The sequence below is a fragment of the Eleutherodactylus coqui genome, chromosome 13 (assembly GCF_035609145.1).
Source record: "Eleutherodactylus coqui strain aEleCoq1 chromosome 13, aEleCoq1.hap1, whole genome shotgun sequence".
Taxonomy (NCBI): domain Eukaryota; kingdom Metazoa; phylum Chordata; class Amphibia; order Anura; family Eleutherodactylidae; genus Eleutherodactylus; species Eleutherodactylus coqui.
This window is the reverse complement of record NC_089849.1, coordinates 62,763,398-62,782,919: the sequence shown is the minus strand read 5'-3', so window position 1 is coordinate 62,782,919 and position 19,522 is coordinate 62,763,398. Positions and strand designations below refer to the sequence as shown.

The 19,522-nt window shown below is 47.2% G+C and overlaps 1 protein-coding gene across 1 annotated transcript; it reads right to left on the bottom strand.

Annotated features, from left to right (window-relative positions):
• Positions 1-466: 466 nt before the first annotated feature.
• Positions 467-17,989, bottom strand: LOC136587934 (amine oxidase [copper-containing] 3-like). Its single transcript, XM_066586774.1, has 6 exons — positions 16,349-17,989; positions 12,917-13,202; positions 11,129-11,258; positions 9,817-9,948; position 9,764; positions 467-637 (listed from the first exon to the last, which is right to left on the bottom strand). The coding sequence occupies exons 1-6, from the start codon at positions 17,925-17,927 to the stop codon at positions 483-485; spliced, it is 2,283 nt and encodes a 760-aa protein (XP_066442871.1). The 5' UTR covers positions 17,928-17,989; the 3' UTR covers positions 467-482.
• Between the last annotated feature and the right edge of the window lie 1,533 nt (positions 17,990-19,522).

The window sequence follows — 19,522 nt, the reverse complement described above, 5'->3', positions numbered from 1 at the left end:
ACCGCACAGAAGCCCTGCGGTCCACCGAGGGAGAAGATGCCGGCGGCCATCTTCAGCAGGTAAGTAAGAAGACACCGGAGCGCGGGGATTCAGGTAAGCGCTGTCCGGTGTTCTTTTTTAACCCCTGCATCGGGGTTGTCTCGCGCCGAACGGGGGGGGGGGGGGGGGGGTTGAAAAAAAAACAAAAACGTTTCGGCGCGGGACAACCCCTTTAATTCTATGAACTTGATATATTATATGCCTTCCTTCTGCCTGTTTGCTGCACATTGGAGGCTCATCTCTATTGAACTGTAACATCTTTTTAATTGCAATGAATAAAATATTGAAAAGTTTTTTTATGGAAGCTTTGCATGCCAACCTATTATTTTTGGATTGATTGTGCAGCAGAGCGTGTGCTGTTGGTTTATTACATTGCACTGATCAATTATTAGCGTATACTCTCAATAACTAAAACTCATTAATGCTCTGAGATGTCAAGCTTGCTAGATTTTAATATATTCCTTATCAAACCCATTGTAGGTAAAAGGAGGTGGTTTAGGAGCACATGAAGCTGTTCGAGATAAGCAGGCCAGAGGATTGACACTACATGAAGTGAGATCTTCATCTGCCTGGAAATACACAGCGTCTTCTGAAAAGACTGAAGGGTAGAGATGAGCGAACACCAAAATGTTCGGGTGTTCGTTATTCGTAACGAACTTCCCGTGATGCTCGAGGGTTCGTTTCGAACAACGAACCCCATTGAAGTCAATGGGCGACCAGAACATTTTTGTATTTCGCCGATGCTCGCTAAGGTTTTCATGTGTGAAAATCTGGGCAATTCAGGAAAGTGATGGGAATGACACAGTGACGGATAGGGCAGGCGAGGGGCTACATGTTGGGCTGCATCCTAAGTTCACAGGTCCCACTATTAAGCCACAATAGCGGCAAGAGTGGGCCCCCCCCCCTCCCAACAACTTTTACTTCTGAAAAGCCCTCATTAGCATGGCATACCTTTGCTAAGCACCACACTACCTCCAACAAAGCACAATCACTGCCTGCATGACACTCCACTGACACTTCTCCTGAGTTACATGCTGCCCAACCGCACCCCCTCCCCCCCACAGCGCACACCAAAGTGTCCCTGCGCAGCCTTCAGCTGCCCTCATGCCACACCACGCTCATGTCTATTTAGAATTGCGTCTGCCATGACGAGGGACCTCAGGCATACACTGCAGAGGTTGGCACGGCTAGGCAGCGACCCTCTTTAAAAGTGGCGGAGCGATAGCCCACAATGCTGTACAGAAGCAATGAGAAATAGAATCCTGTGCCACCGCCATCAGGAGCTGCACACGTGGGCATAGCAATGGGGAACCTATGTGCCACACACTATTCATTCTGTCAAGGTGTCTGCATGCCCCAGTCAGACCGGGCTTTTTAATTCATAGACACAGGCAGGTACAACTCCCTATTGTGAAGTCCCTGTCGACCCACAGCATGGGTGGCTCCCTGGAACCCACCGGCGGTACACAGAAATATCCCATTGCATTGCCCAACACAGCTGAGGTAGTAATGTCGTGCTTAATGCAGGTGGGCTTCGGCCCACACTGCATGCCCCAGTCAGACTGGGGTTCTTTACAAGTGGACACATGTAGGTTTAACTCCCTGTGGACCCACTGCCTGGGTGGGTGCCAGGAAGCCACCGGCGGTACATAGAAATATCCCATTGCATTGCCCAACACAGCTGAGGTAGTAATGTCGTGCGTAATACAGGTGGGCTTCGGCCCACACTGCATGCCCCAGTCAGACGGGTTCTTTAGAAGTGTACAGATGTATTAAAAACTCAGTGTGCACCTACAGCATGGGTGGCTCCCTGGAACCCACCGGCGGTACACAAAAATATCCCATTGCATTGCCCAACACAGCTGAGGTAGTAATGTCGTGCGTAATACAGGTGGGCTTCGGCCCACACTGCATGCCCCAGTCAGACTGGGGTTCTTTACAAGTGGACACATGTAGGTTTAACTCCCTGTGGACCCACTGCCTGGGTGGGTGCCAGGAAGCCACCGGCGGTACATAGAAATATCCCATTGCATTGCCCAACACAGCTGAGGTAGTAATGTCGTGCGTAATACAGGTGGGCTTCGGCCCACACTGCATGCCCCAGTCAGACGGGTTCTTTAGAAGTGTACAGATGTATTAAAAACTCAGTGTGCACCTACAGCATGGGTGGCTCCCTGGAACCCACCGGCGGTACACAAAAATATCCCATTGCATTGCCCAACACAGCTGAGGTAGTAATGTCGTGCGTAATACAGGTGGGCTTCGGCCCACACTGCATGCCCCAGTCAGACTGGGGTTCTTTACAAGTGGACACATGTAGGTTTAACTCCCTGTGGACCCACTGCCTGGGTGGGTGCCAGGAAGCCACCGGCGGTACATAGAAATATCCCATTGCATTGCCCAACACAGCTGAGGTAGTAATGTCGTGCGTAATACAGGTGGGCTTCGGCCCACACTGCATGCCCCAGTCAGACGGGTTCTTTAGAAGTGTACAGATGTATTAAAAACTCAGTGTGCACCTACAGCATGGGTGGCTCCCTGGAACCCACCGGCGGTACACAAAAATATCCCATTGCATTGCCCAACACAGCTGAGGTAGTAATGTCGTGCGTAATACAGGTGGGCTTCGGCCCACACTGCATGCCCCAGTCAGACTGGGGTTCTTTACAAGTGGACACATGTAGGTTTAACTCCCTGTGGACCCACTGCCTGGGTGGGTGCCAGGAAGCCACCGGCGGTACATAGAAATATCCCATTGCATTGCCCAACACAGCTGAGGTAGTAATGTCGTGCGTAATACAGGTGGGCTTCGGCCCACACTGCATGCCCCAGTCAGACGGGTTCTTTAGAAGTGTACAGATGTATTAAAAACTCAGTGTGCACCTACAGCATGGGTGGCTCCCTGGAACCCACCGGCGGTACACAAAAATATCCCATTGCATTGCCCAACACAGCTGAGGTAGTAATGTCGTGCGTAATACAGGTGGGCTTCGGCCCACACTGCATGCCCCAGTCAGACTGGGGTTCTTTACAAGTGGACACATGTAGGTTTAACTCCCTGTGGACCCACTGCCTGGGTGGGTGCCAGGAAGCCACCGGCGGTACATAGAAATATCCCATTGCATTGCCCAACACAGCTGAGGTAACGTCAGCTGTAATGCAGGTGGCCTAAAAATTAATTTGATTACACTGTAGGCGAGGGCCCACAAAAATTGCTGTATCAACAGTACTAATGTACATCCCAAAAATTGGCCATGGCCAGCCAAGAGGGCAGGTGAAACCCATTAATCGCTTTGGTTAATGTGGCTTAAGTGGTAACTAGGCCTGGAGGCAGCCCAGTGTAACGAAAAATTGGTTCAAGTTAAAGTTCCAACGCTTTTAAGCTAATTGAAACTTATAAAAATTGTTCTGAAAACATTATTTGAGTGAGCCTTGTGGCCCTAAGAAAAATTGCCCGTTCAGCGTGATTACGTGAGGTTTCAGGAGGAGGAGCAGCAGGAGGAGGAGGAGGAATATTAGACACAGATTGATGAAGCACAAATGTCCCCGTTTTGGATGGTGAGAGAGAACGTAGCTTCCATCCGCGGGTGCAGCCTACGTATTGCTTACGTATCGCTGCTGTCCGCTGGTGGAGAACAGAAGTCTGGCGAAATCCAGCCTTTGTTCATCTTGATGAGTGTTAGCCTGTCGGCACTGTCGGTTGACAAGCGGCTACGCTTATCGGTGATGATTCCCCCAGCCGCACTAAACACCCTCTCCGACAACACGCTAGCCGCAGGACAAGCAAGCACCTCAAGGGCATACAGGGCTAGTTCAGGCCACGTGTCCAGCTTCGACACCCAGTAGTTGTAGGGGGCAGAGGCGTCACCAAGGATGGTCGTGCGATCCGCTACGTACTCCCTCACCATCCTTTTGCAGTGCTCCCGCCGACTCAGCCGTGACTGGGGAGCGGTGACACAGTCTTGGTGGGGAGCCATAAAGCTGGCCAGGCCCTTAAAGACTGTTGCACTGCCTGGGATGTACATGCTGCTCGATCTACGCACATCCCCTGCAACATGGCCCTCGGAACTGCGCCTTCTGCCACTAGCGCTGTCGGCTGGGAATTTTACCATCAGCTTGTCCGCAAGGGTCCTGTGGTATAGCAACACTCTCGAACCCCTTTCCTCTTCGGGAATCAGAGTGGGCAGGTTCTCCTTATACCGTGGATCGAGCAGTGTGTACACCCAGTAATCCGTAGTGGCCAGAATGCGTGCAACGCGAGGGTCACGAGAAAGGCATCCTAACATGAAGTCAGCCATGTGTGCCAGGGTACCTGTACGCAACACATGGCTGTCTTCACTAGGAAGATCACTTTCAGGATCCTCCTCCTCCTCCTCCTCCTCAGGCCATACACGCTGAAAGGATGACAGGCAATCAGCCGGTGTACCGTCAGCAGCGGGCCAAGCTGTCTCTTCCCCCTCCTCCTCATCCTCCTCCTCCTCCTGTACGCGCTGTGAAATAGACAGGAGGGTGCCCTGACTATCCAGCGGCATACTGTCTTCCCCCGCCCCCGTTTCCGAGCGCAAAGCAGCTGCCTTTATGGTTTGCAGGGAATTTCTCAAGATGCATAGCAGAGGAATGGTGACGCTAATGATTGTAGCATCGCCGCTCACCACCTGGGTAGACTCCTCAAAATTACCAAGGACATGGCAGATGTCTGCCAACCAGGCCCACTCTTCTGAAAGGAATTGAGGAGGCTGACTCCCACTGCGCCGCCCATGTTGGAGTTGGTATTCGACTATAGCTCTACGCTGTTCATAGAGCCTGGCCAACATGTGGAGCGTAGAGTTCCACCGTGTGGGCACGTCGCACAGCAGTCGGTGCACTGGCAGCTTAAAGTGATGTTGCAGGGTGCGCAGGGTGGCAGCGTCCGTGTGGGACTTGCGGAAATGTGCGCAGAGCCGGCGCGCCTTTACGAGCAGGTCTGACAAGCGTGGGTAGCTTTTCAGAAACCGCTGAACCACCAAATTAAAGACGTGGGCCAGGCATGGCACGTGCGTGAGGCTGCCGAGCTGCAGAGCCGCCACCAGGTTACGGCCGTTGTCACACACGACCATGCCCGGTTGGAGGCTCAGCGGCGCAAGCCAGCGGTCGGTCTGCTGTGTCAGACCCTGCAGCAGTTCGTGGGCCGTGTGCCTCTTATCGCCTAAGCTGAGTAGTTTCAGCACGGCCTGCTGACGCTTGCCCACCGCTGTGCTGCCACACCGCGCGACACCGACTGCTGGCGACATGCTGCTGCTAACACATCTTGATTGTGAGACAGAGGAGGAGGAGGAGGAGGAGGAGGGTGCTTTAGTGGAGGAAGCATACACCTCCGCAGATACCACCACCGAGCTGGGGCCCGCAATTCTGGGGGTGGGTAGGACGTGAGCGGTCCCAGGCTCTGACTCTGTCCCAGCCTCCACTAAATTCACCCAATGTGCCGTCAGGGAGATGTAGTGGCCCTGCCCGCCTGTGCTTGTCCACGTGTCCGTAGTTAAGTGGACCGTGGCAGTAACCGCGTTGGTGAGGGCGCGCACAATGTTGCGGGAGACGTGGTCGTGCAGGGCTGGGACGGCACATCGGGAAAAGTAGTGGCGACTGGGAACTGAGTAGCGCGGGGCCGCCGCCTCCATGATACTTTTGAAGGACTCCGTTTCCACAACCCTATACGGCAGCATCTCAAGGCTGATGAATTTTGCGATGCGGACGGTTAACGTTTGAGCGTGCGGGTGCGTGGCGGCGTACTTGCGCTTGCGCTCGAACACTTGCGCAAGCGACGGCTGAACGGTGCGCTGAACTACACTGCTGGATGGGGCCGAGGACAGCGGAGATGAGGGTGTGGGTGCAGGCCATGAGGCGGTAGTGCCTGTGTCCTGAGAGGGGGGTTGCATCTCAGTGGCAGGTTGGGGCACAGGGGGAGAGGCAGGGGTGCAAACCGGAGGCGGTGAACGGCCTTCGTCCCACCTTGTGGGGTGCTTGGCCATCATATGTCTGCGCATGGTGGTGGTGGTGAGGCTGTTGGTGTTGGCTCCCCGGCTGAGCTTTGCGCAACAAAGGTTGCACACCACTGTTCGTCGGTCGTCAGGCGTCTCTGTGAAAAACTGCCAGACCTTAGAGCACCTCGGCCTCTGCAGGGTGGCATGGCGCGGGGGGGCGCTTTGGGAAACACTTGGTGGATTATTCGGTCTGGCCCTGCCTCTACCCCTGGCCCTGGCCACCGCACTGCCTCTTGCAACCTGCCCTGCTGATGCCCTTGACTCCCCCTCTGAAGACCTGTCCTCCTGAGTAAGCGTTGCACACCAGGTGGGGTCAGTCACCTCATCGTCCTGCTGCTCTTCCTCCGAATCCTCTGTGCGCTGCTCCCTGGGACTTACTGCCCTTACTACTACCTCACTGCAAGACAACTGTGTCTGATCGTCATCGTCCTCCTCACCCACAGAAAGTTGTTGAGACAGTTGGCGGAAGTCCCCAGCCTCTTCCCCCGGACCCCGGGAACTTTCGAATGGTTGGGCATCAGTGACGATAAACTCCTCTGGTGGGAGAGGAACCGCTGCTGCCCAATCTAAGCAGGGGCCCGAGAACAGTTCCTGGGAGTGTTCCCGCTCCTGAGCAGGTGTCATTGTAGTGGAGTGAGGAGGCTGGGAGGAAGGAGGAGCAGCAGACAGAGGATTCGGATTGGCAGCAGTGGACGGCGCAGAACTGCGGGTAGACGATAGGTTGCTCGAAGCACTTTCTGCCATCCAGGACAGGACCTGCTCACACTGCTCATTTTCTAATAACCGTCTCCCGCGTGGACCCATTAATTGGGCGATGAATGTGGGGACGCCAGAAACGTGCCTCTCTCCTAATCGCGCAGCAGACAGCTGCGACACACCTGGATCAGGAGCTTGGCCTGTGCCCACACCCTCACTTGGCCCTCCGCGTCCTCGGCCACGTCCACGTCCACGTCCTCTAGGCTTACCCCTACCCGTCAGCATGCTGTATTACCAGTGATTAGATTTCCCAGGCAGGAAATAAATTGGCGCAAGACTGCAGGCCAAATATAATTTTTGCCCTTTTTGGAAAACGAAAGGCCCCACTGCCTCTAGTGAATGAATTATCTAAGTTTAATAACTGCGCTGTGTCCCTGCTTATGTGTCACAGAACGTGAGGGTAGCAGAGTTATTAACTGTGGCAGAGCAGGTATTTTTTTTCCCAATTAAGGAAAGCAAATGGCGAAGCCAGCAGTAAAGCGTAGCTGGCTGCGTATGATTTAGCAATGTTTTTCACGCAGCTCACACGTCTCCACAGGCGTAAGGACGGACACAGGCTGGACAAATAGATTTCTTTTCAGTTTTTTCCCACCAACAGGCAGCACTGCGTATATTCAATGAACCTGCGAAGTTTAATAACTGCGCTGTGTCCCTGCTTATGTGTCACAGAACGTGAGGGTAGCAGAGTTATTAACTGTGGCAGAGCAGGTATTTTTTTTCCCAATTAAGGAAAGCAAATGGCGAAGCCAGCAGTAAAGCGTAGCTGGCTGCGTATGATTTAGCAATGTTTTTCACGCAGCTCACACGTCTCCACAGGCGTAAGGACGGACACAGGCTGGACAAATAGATTTCTTTTCAGTTTTTTCCCACCAACAGGCAGCACTGCGTATATTCAATGAACCTGCGAAGTTTAATAACTGCGCTGTGTCCCTGCTTATGTGTCACAGAACGTGAGGGTAGCAGAGTTATTAACTGTGGCAGAGCAGGTATTTTTTTTCCCAATTAAGGAAAGCAAATGGCGAAGCCAGCAGTAAAGCGTAGCTGGCTGCGTATGATTTAGCAATGTTTTTCACGCAGCTCACACGTCTCCACAGGCGTAAGGACGGACACAGGCTGGACAAATAGATTTCTTTTCAGTTTTTTCCCACCAACAGGCAGCACTGCGTATATTCAATGAACCTGCGAAGTTTAATAACTGCGCTGTGTCCCTGCTTATGTGTCACAGAACGTGAGGGTAGCAGAGTTATTATAACTCTTGGAGAGCAGGTATTTTTTTTCCCAATTAAGGAAAGCAAATGGCGAAGCCAGCAGTAAAGCGTAGCTGGCTGCGTATGATTTAGCAATGTTTTTCACGCAGCTCACACGTCTCCACAGGCGTAAGGACGGACACAGGCTGGACAAATAGATTTCTTTTCAGTTTTTTCCCACCAACAGGCAGCACTGCGTATATTCAATGAACCTGCGAAGTTTAATAACTGCGCTGTGTCCCTGCTTATGTGTCACAGAACGTGAGGGTAGCAGAGTTATTATAACTCTTGGAGAGCAGGTATTTTTTTTCCCAATTAAGGAAAGCAAATGGCGAAGCCAGCAGTAAAGCGTAGCTGGCTGCGTATGATTTAGCAATGTTTTTCACGCAGCTCACACGTCTCCACAGGCGTAAGGACGGACACAGGCTGGACAAATAGATTTCTTTTCAGTTTTTTCCCACCAACAGGCAGCACTGCGTATATTCAATGAACCTGCGAAGTTTAATAACTGCGCTGTGTCCCTGCTTATGTGTCACAGAACGTGAGGGTAGCAGAGTTATTATAACTCTTGGAGAGCAGGTATTTTTTTTCCCAATTAAGGAAAGCAAATGGCGAACCCAGCAGTAAACCGTAGCTGGCTGCGTATGATTTAGCAATGTTTTTCACGCAGCTCACACGTCTCCACAGGCGTAAGGACGGACACAGGCTGGACAAATAGATTTCTTTTCAGTTTTTTCCCACCAACAGGCAGCACTGCGTATATTCAATGAACCTGAGAAGTTTAATAACTGCGCTGTGTCCCTGCTTATGTGTCACAGAACGTGAGGGTAGCAGAGTTATTAACTGTGGCAGAGCAGGTATTTTTTTTCCCAATTAAGGAAAGCAAATGGCGAAGCCAGCAGTAAAGCGTAGCTGGCTGCGTATGATTTAGCAATGTTTTTCACGCAGCTCACACGTGTCCACAGGCGTTAGGACGGACAGAGGCTGGACAAATAGATTTGTTTTCAGGTTTTTCCCACCAACAGGCAGCACTGCGTATATTCTATGAATAATAACTGTGTTGTGGCCCTGCCTATACAATTCTTTCCCTGCAGTATCAATGGAGGGTGGAATGCTCTGCAGAGGCGATTTTGAGAAGCCCAAAAAAAATGCAGCACAGCCAACAGCAGCCTGGACAGTACTGCACACGGATAAATATGGCCCTAGAAAGGACCGTTGAGGTTCTTGAAGGCTACACTCACTCCTAACACTCTCCCTGCCTATGCAGCACTTCTGTCCCTAATGCCAGGTGCAACGGTCTGCAGAGGCGACTTTGAGAAAAAAAAAAATCCCACTGCTAACAGCAGCCAACACACAGCTATCAGTGGCCCTAATAAGGACCTTTGGGGGGTCTTGAAGCCTACACTAACTACCAATTCTTTCCCTACAGCAGCTCCGGTATAAACAGCACTGTCCCTCATCTAACTCACACCGCATCTGAGGCGAGCCGCGGGAGGGGCCGACTTTTATATTAGGCGAACACCTGATCTCGCCAGCCACTCACAGCAGGGGGGTGGTATAGGGCTTAAACGTTGCAGGGGGAAGTTGTAATGCCTTCCCTGTCTTTCAATTGGCCAGAAAAGCGCGCTAACGTCTCAGGGAAGGAAGTGAAAGTAACCAGAACACCGCATGGTGTTCGTCACGAATAACGAACATCCCGAACACCCTAATATTCGCACGAATATCAAGCTCGGACGAACGCGTTCGCTCATCTCTACTGAAGGGTCCTCATTGAAGAAGTTGTAAGGTCTGAGGTAGAAGCCCACTCCATTTCCAGCTGTCACTGTGTTGGGAATGTCCTCCGCATGAGGAATGTGCAAGAAACCAGTTGTTATCCAAGCCACCAAATCCTATAAATTAAACATAAGTTATTGAACTTAATATCAATGGCCAAGTGTTGACTTTCTTTGGGACATGTAAAACCTGTGGTTTCACCCTATTTTCCAAACTGAACATTCAATCACAACGTCTTGCTGCCTCCAACTCAAAAACATCTCCTGAATCCCCTCCTTCCTCAACTTCAAGTCAACTGAAATCCTAGTGCATGCCATCATCATCTCCTGCCTAAACTATTGTAACATCCTCATGTGTGGTTTTGCATGCACCACTCCTGCACCCCACCAATCCAACTTCAACTCTGCTGTCAAGCAAATCCACTTCTCCCAAGCTCTTTACTGACTACTCATTGCCCAGGAAATTTAGTTCAAAATATTAACAATGATGTGCAAGGTTATCTGCAACCTGTCCCTCCATACACCTTTGACCTAATTGCTCCATAACCTCATATGTGATCCAGAGGTGTAACATGAAGCTTCTGGGCCCCAATGCAAAATTTGTAACAGGGCCCCAGCTATAATGCTTTATTCATAGTACTGGGCACTTTATATGGAGAAAAGAGGTCTTATAGGTCCCCTAGGGCTCCTGGGCTCAGGTGCAACCGCATTCCCTGCATCCCCTATAGTTACACCTCATATGTGATCTCCAGTTCTCATAAGACTTTTCCCATGCGCTCTCCATACTCTGAAATTTACTTCCCCAAATAATCAAACTCTCTTACACCTTTAAAACCAACCTGAACACCCACCTCTCAGAAAAGCCTATAGTAACCCAGCTACCACCGCACCACCATATGAGCAGCGTCTACCCTCATTTACGGTCTCCTTCCCCTTCCCTTAAAAATGGTAAGCCCCTATGGGCAGAGTCTTCTCTCCCTCTGTACCAATTACTTGTGTAGTCATGTTTACTATTGCTTTTCTTATCTAATGAAATCTCATTCCTGTGTAAAGCGCCCTGAAGTGAATGACACTTATAAAAGAAATAATGATAATGTTCACAATTTGAGTTATGTGAGGTATGAGGACCAATGGGATGGAGTCTGATCAGGATAAAAAAGTGTCATTCCTATTTCTTTCAATTTACATTGTGGTTTTTGCCTGATCAAGTTGATGAGCTAAACTTCCATACTGAAAACATATTATAAAAAGGTGACGAAGGATCACAGACGAGGCTACGGGTTCTCCCAAAACTCACCTCATCTTTAATATTTTCATTGTCAATAAAGTTAGAGAATTGAACTGTTGGTGTCCACGGGTCATTCTGGTTATAAATGCTGCTGCTCGTCTGTTCTTCTTCCTTGTGTTTGGTCACAGCCAGCTTATATCTGGAAGGTACAAGAAAATATATTGGAGTGTGCTTTCAAGTATGGAGGGAGGGAAAGAGCTTGGACGACTTTGCCTATAGAACTGTCAATCGGACAGTCTCATAGTGATTGTGATTTTCAAACCTCGCGGGAAACCACAAAAATCACATTTTACACAATTGAAGGCAGCTGTTGCTTTGATCTATAATTGGCACATTCTACGATGGCATTAGTTTTATACACTAAATGTAGGTGACAAACATCCTTTAAATTCTTGGGTGATAATAACTTACATGGAGGCAAATATCTCAGTGCTTCAAAACCAAACAGACAACCGTTCACTGCCTGTAAGTTAAAGCAAATGACCGGAGTGCCCCAATAGGTGAATAACTCCAGTGAATCGGACACTGCTTCAGTGTTTAAAAATGACAAAAATAGCATTTTACACGTACCTCATAAAACTGTTCCTCTGGTTGGGCAGACAGGACTCACAACGAAAATAATAATGCATTCTGCAGGATTTGTGGTGCTCTACTTGTTAGAAATGTCCCGTAACCCCTTAAGAACGCGCACTTCTTATGGAGGGGGTCTAGGATCTCTCCAATATTTACACGCATAAGAAAAGTTTTATGCTCATGTCAAAAATTATCCAGAACAACTAATAATAGGTGAAATAAGGGGCTGAGGAGAGCTATATGGTAACCACATATTTGGGATAACAGATTTCCAATAGCTTTCCAAAGGTTAGATATTACTTTACATTCCCACCAAATAGGTTTCATATTTTTTTCCTTTCCAACTTTTAGATTGGCCATGTCATTAATAAAGAAAACACCAAAATGTAGGTTTTTACTTTTATTTTTTCTAAGAACTAATGGAACTTTTTAAAGCTGATTTATACATTTTTCTTTAGTCCCTAACTTCTGAAGATCATAGGAAACTTAAACTTGCAATGTAGTATAATGTAATACCATAGTATTGCATTATACAGAGATCTGACAGGCATTTTATCAAGCCACACCACAGACACTTTTATATTTGCCATATCATTAATAGGGCAGGTAAAGTCCCCTGGTGAAAGCACCCTGACTGACATAACTGAGATTGTGACGTTTTTTTGGCAGACTTCTTGCGGGGTGGTTTGCCCAGTCATCTATTATGTGGATGTATCAATGAAATCCACACCAGCAGCCGCATCTCTGAAGCTGTGTATTCGCGCCTTCTATAGAGAACAGTGTGTGTGTGTGAATAGTGAACACATTTCTGCAGACTGCGCATGCACACGCACAGTTCTCTATGGGAGCGCACATGCACAGGTGCAGAGATGGGTCAACTGGCGCCAACTTCCATAGGAGACAGCACAGGAATAGGGAGCTAAGTACAAAAACTATATCACTGGACTCCTCAGACCCTGGCCCATAAGCGTCACAATTTCATAGTGCTCATAGGCTGTGCAGGTTTATTTTAAGACAACTTCAATAAACATATTTGACATTCACTTGGGTGCGATGATACAACATGACTATTGGACATGGTTTGAATATATCCTTTACTATATTTGAAACTTTTCAATCCGAGAGATGAAAAGATAATATTATCCATCTTCAGATATATTTCTATTGTCCATGAACCAATTCCTGATGCTAGATATGTAAGATATTACAAGACTTTGCACTTACTTAGCCCAGTTCATGGAGTTGTGGATAGTACTCTTCTCGGGAAGGTAATCTCCTGCAAAGGTGACCATCTGGATCCTATAGGAACGCTCATGATTCCACTTATTCTTCTGTTTGCTGGCAAACTGCATATAACGAGGCATGGGGCCATGTTGCTGAAAAGCCGCTTGGTTCTCCGACTCCAGAACTTTTTTGGTGAGCTTAGTTTGCTGCAATTTCCAATCCGGATTCCAGGGAGCACTCAGATCTTCAAACTCCATGTCAAGAGCAACCAGAGAATTATTTATTCCTGCAACCAAATATTTACCTCGGGTTAATAAGATATCACACACTATCATAAATGATAAATTATAGAAAATACATCTCAGAAATGTAACTTTCCTTCTGAACCAACATTGTCCTCACACACATATCACGTTTCTTAGACTTTAAGGGTTTGTCCCGCTTGTAACTGTTTTGCTGCAGGATGTAGATAGCTCAGGTATTGCACAGGTGATGTAATTATTATCGGTGCCTCACACATTGCCACACGTGTTCTTACTATAGGATAACCTGAAAACATGAGCTGTTGGGGGTCCCGAGGACTGGAGTTGAGAAACACTGCTCTAATATATCCAATCCTGCAACTGCATATACAATAACTCCCATGTAGAACATTGCGGCAACATGAAGCTGTAAGAGACCATTTTTAAAGAAGTAGTGATGATTTACTAAGATGGTTTAATGAATGAAGAAAATAAATGTAAGTGTGGTGTCCCAGAGGGCCACTCAGGACACGAGGCCCGCACTGAGGAGCTGGGAGGGTAGAGTTGTCACTTATCATGGTGGCTCTTACCAGACTTCTTCCCGGAGGGACGCATGCCATCTCGGCCTAAGTGCGACTAGGCCTCTTCCATACATTGTGTAGTGTAATGGGTTGGTACTGCAGGCTACGTCCCATTAAAGTAAATGGGACTTAACCCGCAGTACCAACCTAGCCATTGTGCAATGTAATGATCATAATAATCTTTATTTATATAGCACCAACATATTCCGCAGAGACAAAACCACAGTAACATGTAGCAGTCAATTGAAGGAAATAGTAGGGGTGAGGGGCTTACATACTACAAATAATATGGTGATACAATAGCTAAAGGGGCTGGGGATGTGCACAGTATGGCGAGGTGAAGAGTGTGGGATGCTATACATGTAGTGTAGTGGCCCAGAGGGTCCTCCAGAATAACCACACATTCATTGTCCTGTGAACACCCGTCTATGTGCTCATTCAGGAGACATAGAAAGTGCTGCATATTGGAAACCCCTGTTTTCCTCTTTCTTTCTACAAACTAAACTGCTTGGCAATAGCTGTCTGATGATTGGCTATTTGTCACACAGACACTGATTGGTAAAGGGGGGAGGGTGAGAGTGCAGGGAGCAGGAAAAAGCTCAGGGCAACAGGATGTTGGGGGGAGGAGTAGGCGGAGAGCGGGAGAAAGGATAGGAAGAGTAGTGAGTTGTAGTGAGGAGGAGGAGAGTAAACGTGTTGTCACAGCAGAGCGTGCAGGAGGTGTTCCACTGACATACCAATGAGAGAAAACGTTGCCTGGAGTAGGAAGCCAGGATTCAACCAGCTTCTGAATCAACCCACAGCATGGAGAAACAAACTGGGACCTGTTCATCTAACAGTGAGCTACACTGAACCCTGCTCAAATATATTCAGAGAAAGTAAGAGAGGCCGATCTTTAAATCAGCTCCAGTTACTACTGTAAAGTCTTCTAAACAAACACCCCAACAGTTAAGTAGGACTGTGGGAGCATTGTTAGGTAACCTCTAGGAACAATTAGAGAGAGTGTTGAAGAGTAATGTGTTAAATGTACTAAACTGGATTTGTGAAGCAACATTATCAACTGTATGTCAAGTGAATATGTCTGTCATAATCTACAAGTCTGCCATTGTTCTGATTGTTGCACTATTTCAAAAGCTAGTAAACTGCGTACCTCCAGTTTGCAAACTAAAGCTAACAGGACTCATGTCAGTTATTTCGTCATTAACCTCGAGATTCCTGAAGAGGTGCTGGCGTCACGTGACAAACCACTGTTGAACTATATTTTACTGTATTAAACCTTTTGCCACCATGTGCAGCTAAGTCAGGCACATTGCCACCATTGCTGGGAGAGATTACAGAGCCACCCGTGACAGCCATTTGCACACCCCGCTCGGATGCTGAAATAGACAATGCTCAAAATTGAGCCCCATAGAGGCTAAATCAGTATGACTGCAGGAGGCAGTTCATTATGTCTGACAGGGATTGCAATCAGTAGGACAGGGAGCATGTTAACAGGGGGACTAGAGAGGGGTTTGGTTTAGGAGATATGGTATACCTCCTTGAAGAGGTGCGTTTTTAGAGCATGCCTGAAGTTTTGTGTGTCAGGGATTGCTCAGATAGTTTTGGGTAGTGTGCTCCAGAGGACTGGTGCCGCTCTAGAAATGTCTTGGAGGCGGAAATGAGAGGTTCGGTTTAAAGGGGCGCTCAATCTGATTTTGTTAGCTACTTTCCACAGCACCGCGCCGCCCTACATTGCTTCCCTCATCTCAATCCCTGACCGAGCCAATGAATGGTCTGCACTGACCATTTCTGAATGTTTCTTTGTACTTCTATAAACATGCTACATTCTATCATCCAGGTTACAGATAAGTGAACTTTAGTAATTTTTCATTCAGGGTGGTATGCACAAAGTTTGGTTTAGTCTGAATTAGTTTGAACTGATCCAAAAGTTCAACAAAACCTTTAAAACTGGTGTTTAGCATGGTCTAAGAGCCATACAAGCACTGTAAAACACTCAGACTCAGGTTTTCATACAGTGTTATACACAAGTGTTCATGATTAGCATTGAGTGAGCTGAACCAATCGAACCCTGTTTCAGGTAGAACTTTGCTAAAAGTTTGGTTGAGGTTTATGCCAAACTGAACCTTCAGCAATGTTTGACCCAAAACAGGAATCTACTGGTTGGGTTTGCTCAACACTGTTACTGATGATGAGCATTTTATGTACATCTAATCCTATGCATGATACAGTAACAGAATGCATCTCTTCATATCCATAAGTGCTGATCATGAACATGATGGTTTTGCCAAAATCTTTTTGCACATCCACGTACTATGCATAAGAAAACATCCAGTATCAGTACTCTCAATACTGACTGTGAATTATGGTGTGAAATACGGCATGAATAATGGCTTGAACCACACTAGTTCTTCAGATCATACAATAATATGATCTACTTAGTTACTGCAGTTTAACACTGATGTTGCAACCAATGCAGTAAATGAATTCTACTTTATGTTTAAGATTAGTTGCAGCGTTTTTGACCACTACAAAGTACTGTGAAACATCTACTGACTGTATAAAGATGAAGAATTAAGAGGTTTAGTTGATAATTATAGAGGTGTACTTACCACCAACATCCAGGTCCACCTTATAGTTTATAAAATGTGAATGGATGGTCCCCAGAGTATGAGGCCCCACTCTATGTCCATGCTGTAGCCCTCCATCCATGAAGAAAGATGTACTTATATATCCAGTTGCATGAACCTTCGATTCAATAGCCCCATTTTGATAAAACATGAAGTCAAACACATAATCATAGTTTCCAATGGCGGCAATTGTTCTTATGATCAAAACAGTGCTGGCTAGACCACCATAGTAAGAAGAACCAAGACGTGAGAAGCGTCGTCTCAAAGGAATGCCAGAGTTGAGTTCAAAGATGCAAATGGATCCCTTATTTAGGACTGAGCTGTCTGAGTCAAGCAAGTAATGGGTATCTACGAATGTAGCAAAATAGGGACAGTCAATACCACGAACCAACTGGAAGATAGAACGACCAATGCCGAAGTGTCCATCCATGTACCTTGTTGACATTCCAGAAGGCGCATTGGATCCATACACAGATATAGCATCTTGGATGCTAAGCTCATAAACTACCCTTTCTCCCTTGAACTTGATGTCATACAACCTGAGTCCTCTGTTCACATTAACCGCAAATGCAAAGCTCCAATGTTGGAACAACACCTGGTTGCTTCTGACGCTGTATCGAGCTCCTTGTGGTTCATATTGCATAGGGATATCAGAAACTGAACTTTTTGGAGGCTTTAGAGAAGCAATGTCCTGAAGATGCGACTTTTGCATCTTAACTACTTTCAATTGTCCCTTTTTATATTTCTCCTGCAGTTCAGACAGGCTTTCAAAGTACTCACCATTGTAAAATACCTTTTCTACACTCCACTTGTTATAGTCTAGGTCCTTATGGTTCATCAGAAGTTCTAACCCAGTTGGATGCAAGAAAAATCCACTGCCCTGAACATTAAAGAAGAGACCAAACCACGTCTTTCTATGTCCAGATGCAAAGCCTCTTGGAGCATTGGTCACAGCAGCAAAATATTCACTGTCCGACTCATTATAGCCCAGTACATCCTTAAGGAAACTTTTTGCCTTGGGGAACTCTTTGAGATGAAAGTGCTTTCGTATCTGACGGTACTCGCTGCCAATGACTGGTCTACGATGATAGGGCAGTTTGCCTTTATATCTCTGAAAGGTAACATCCTTCTTGTATGTAGGATTTGGTAGAGGTCCCACAACATACTCCTTAATTTCGGGTTCAGAATGACTTCCAAAATATATAACAGCCATTGCTTCTCTCCAGGGCTTGGGTCCTCCTTTATCCAGGTACAATAAGGCATCTTGTTTGCGAGGAGGCAATAGTTCCACAGAATATATGCAGTTAGAAGAAGGGTCAGCTGTGGAGATGTTCACCAGGTTCCCATTGATATTCTTCTTAAGGTATTCCACCACTTGGGCAAGTTCGTCTGGTGTTAGGTCTGCAAACACCAAGCTCTGGTCATCATGCTTCAAATCAGATGTTTTCTGATTTTCAGAATTGCAAGATTTTGTTCTGGATTCAAACAGAAGTACAGAAACCAAAGCTAAAATCGTGGCAACAGCCAGGATAAGAAGCGCAGTGACTACTTTAACATTCATGTTTGCGTTGCATTAAAGCATCAGGTCCTCCAGTGTAAGGATTTGATCTCAGTGCCTTGGCTCAGAAGGAATTCCATTCACTCATTACTGCCTGTTTAACTATTTGGATCCTACAAGGAAACTCTAAAAATGGGAGGAGGCAAGGAACGAGATGCTGAAGAAAAAAGATGTGATTTATTTTAGTACCTTCTTAACCCTGCAGGCACCAGATAGCCTTTAATACAGTGTTTCTAAACTCCGGTTCTCGGGACCCCCTACAGGTCATGTTTTCAGGATTTCCTTAGTATTGCACAGGTGATGTAATTATTATCGGTGCCTCACACATTGCCACAGGTGTTCTTACTATAGGATAACCTGAAAACATGACCTGTTGGGGGTCCCGAGGACTGGAGTTGAGAAACACTGCTCTAATATATCCAATCCTGCAACTACATATACAATAACTCCCATGTAGAACATTGCGGCAACATGAAGCTGTAAGAGACCATTTTTTAAAGAAGTAGTGAAGATTTACAAAGATGGTTTAATGAATGAAGAAAATAAATGTAAGTGTGGTGTCCCAGAGGGCCACTCAGGACACGAGGCCCGCACTGAGGAGCTGGGAGGGTAGAGTTGTCTTTTATCATGGTGGCTCTTACCAGACTTCTTCCCGGAGGGACGCATGCCATCTCGGCCTAAGTGCCACTAGGCCTCTTCCAGACAACCCTGCGACAGGTATGGCCTATAAACGTGTGGTAACCTGTGTACTTGTCATGTGATGTCACCGTTCCTGACTCACCGGAATGAACCTTGGCGGAGAAATGAAGGAAACCTACACACACAGTAACTTTTTAGTACCTCAATCCCTGGGAACGGTCAGGGGCTGGCAAAACTTTACTTGTAGCTTTGACAGTATACAGCATAAAATACCCCACTGCAAGAAGGACAGGGGACTTGAGGTTAGGGAGGATACTCAGGATGATATCGGTACTGCAGTCCAAGTTATCTGTCAGGTACCGCTCCTGGAAGTGGAACTCTCCAGAGGAGCATAGGGGTAGGGTCACTCCACAGACACTCACTTGATAAGGACTTGAATCTCTGCATAACAGACTCTTCACTTCGCTCTCTCTCACAAATGGTTCCTGGAATTGGGGGCCTCACTCCTCACAACATGAGGGTTGAAAATACCCCCATGTGGCCGGCACTCCACTCCTCTCGCTGCTGTTGAAGGTAATGGACTCTGATTGTTTGACAACAAAAAGCCACACCTTGCTCTCAAACACTCTGGCATACCATGTGACAGGACATGAATTGATACTTTTGCAGACATATCCCAGCCACATGTAGACATTAACCCTTCATTTGCTGCAGCCGTGCTATACACATAACAAGGGACTAGACATTTTGCATAGTGTATCTCCCCAAAAACATGACATGTATGACATTTATGGAGTGGCCAGAAATGGGTGTTTTGGGACACTATACAAGTAATGTACTCACTCCCAATTCACATAAGGGCATTTGTTTTAAGAAACACAGCCCATTATTTTTTCAGCCTATATACATGGATCAGCCATAACATTAAAATTAGCCTTGGTGCAGCCAAAGCAGCTATG

Bases quoted from the DNA above. Each gene is read 5' to 3' on its own strand.
- LOC136587934 (XM_066586774.1), bottom strand. From the start codon at position 17,927: ATGAATGTTAAAGTAGTCACTGCGCTTCTTATCCTGGCTGTTGCCACG. The intron at 13,203-16,348 runs GTAAGTACACCT...ATTTGGTTGCAG, and splicing joins GGTGGACCTGGATGTTGGTG to GAATAAATAATTCTCTGGTT. The intron at 9,949-11,128 runs GTGAGTTTTGGG...TTTAATTTATAG, and splicing joins ATGAAAATATTAAAGATGAG to GATTTGGTGGCTTGGATAAC.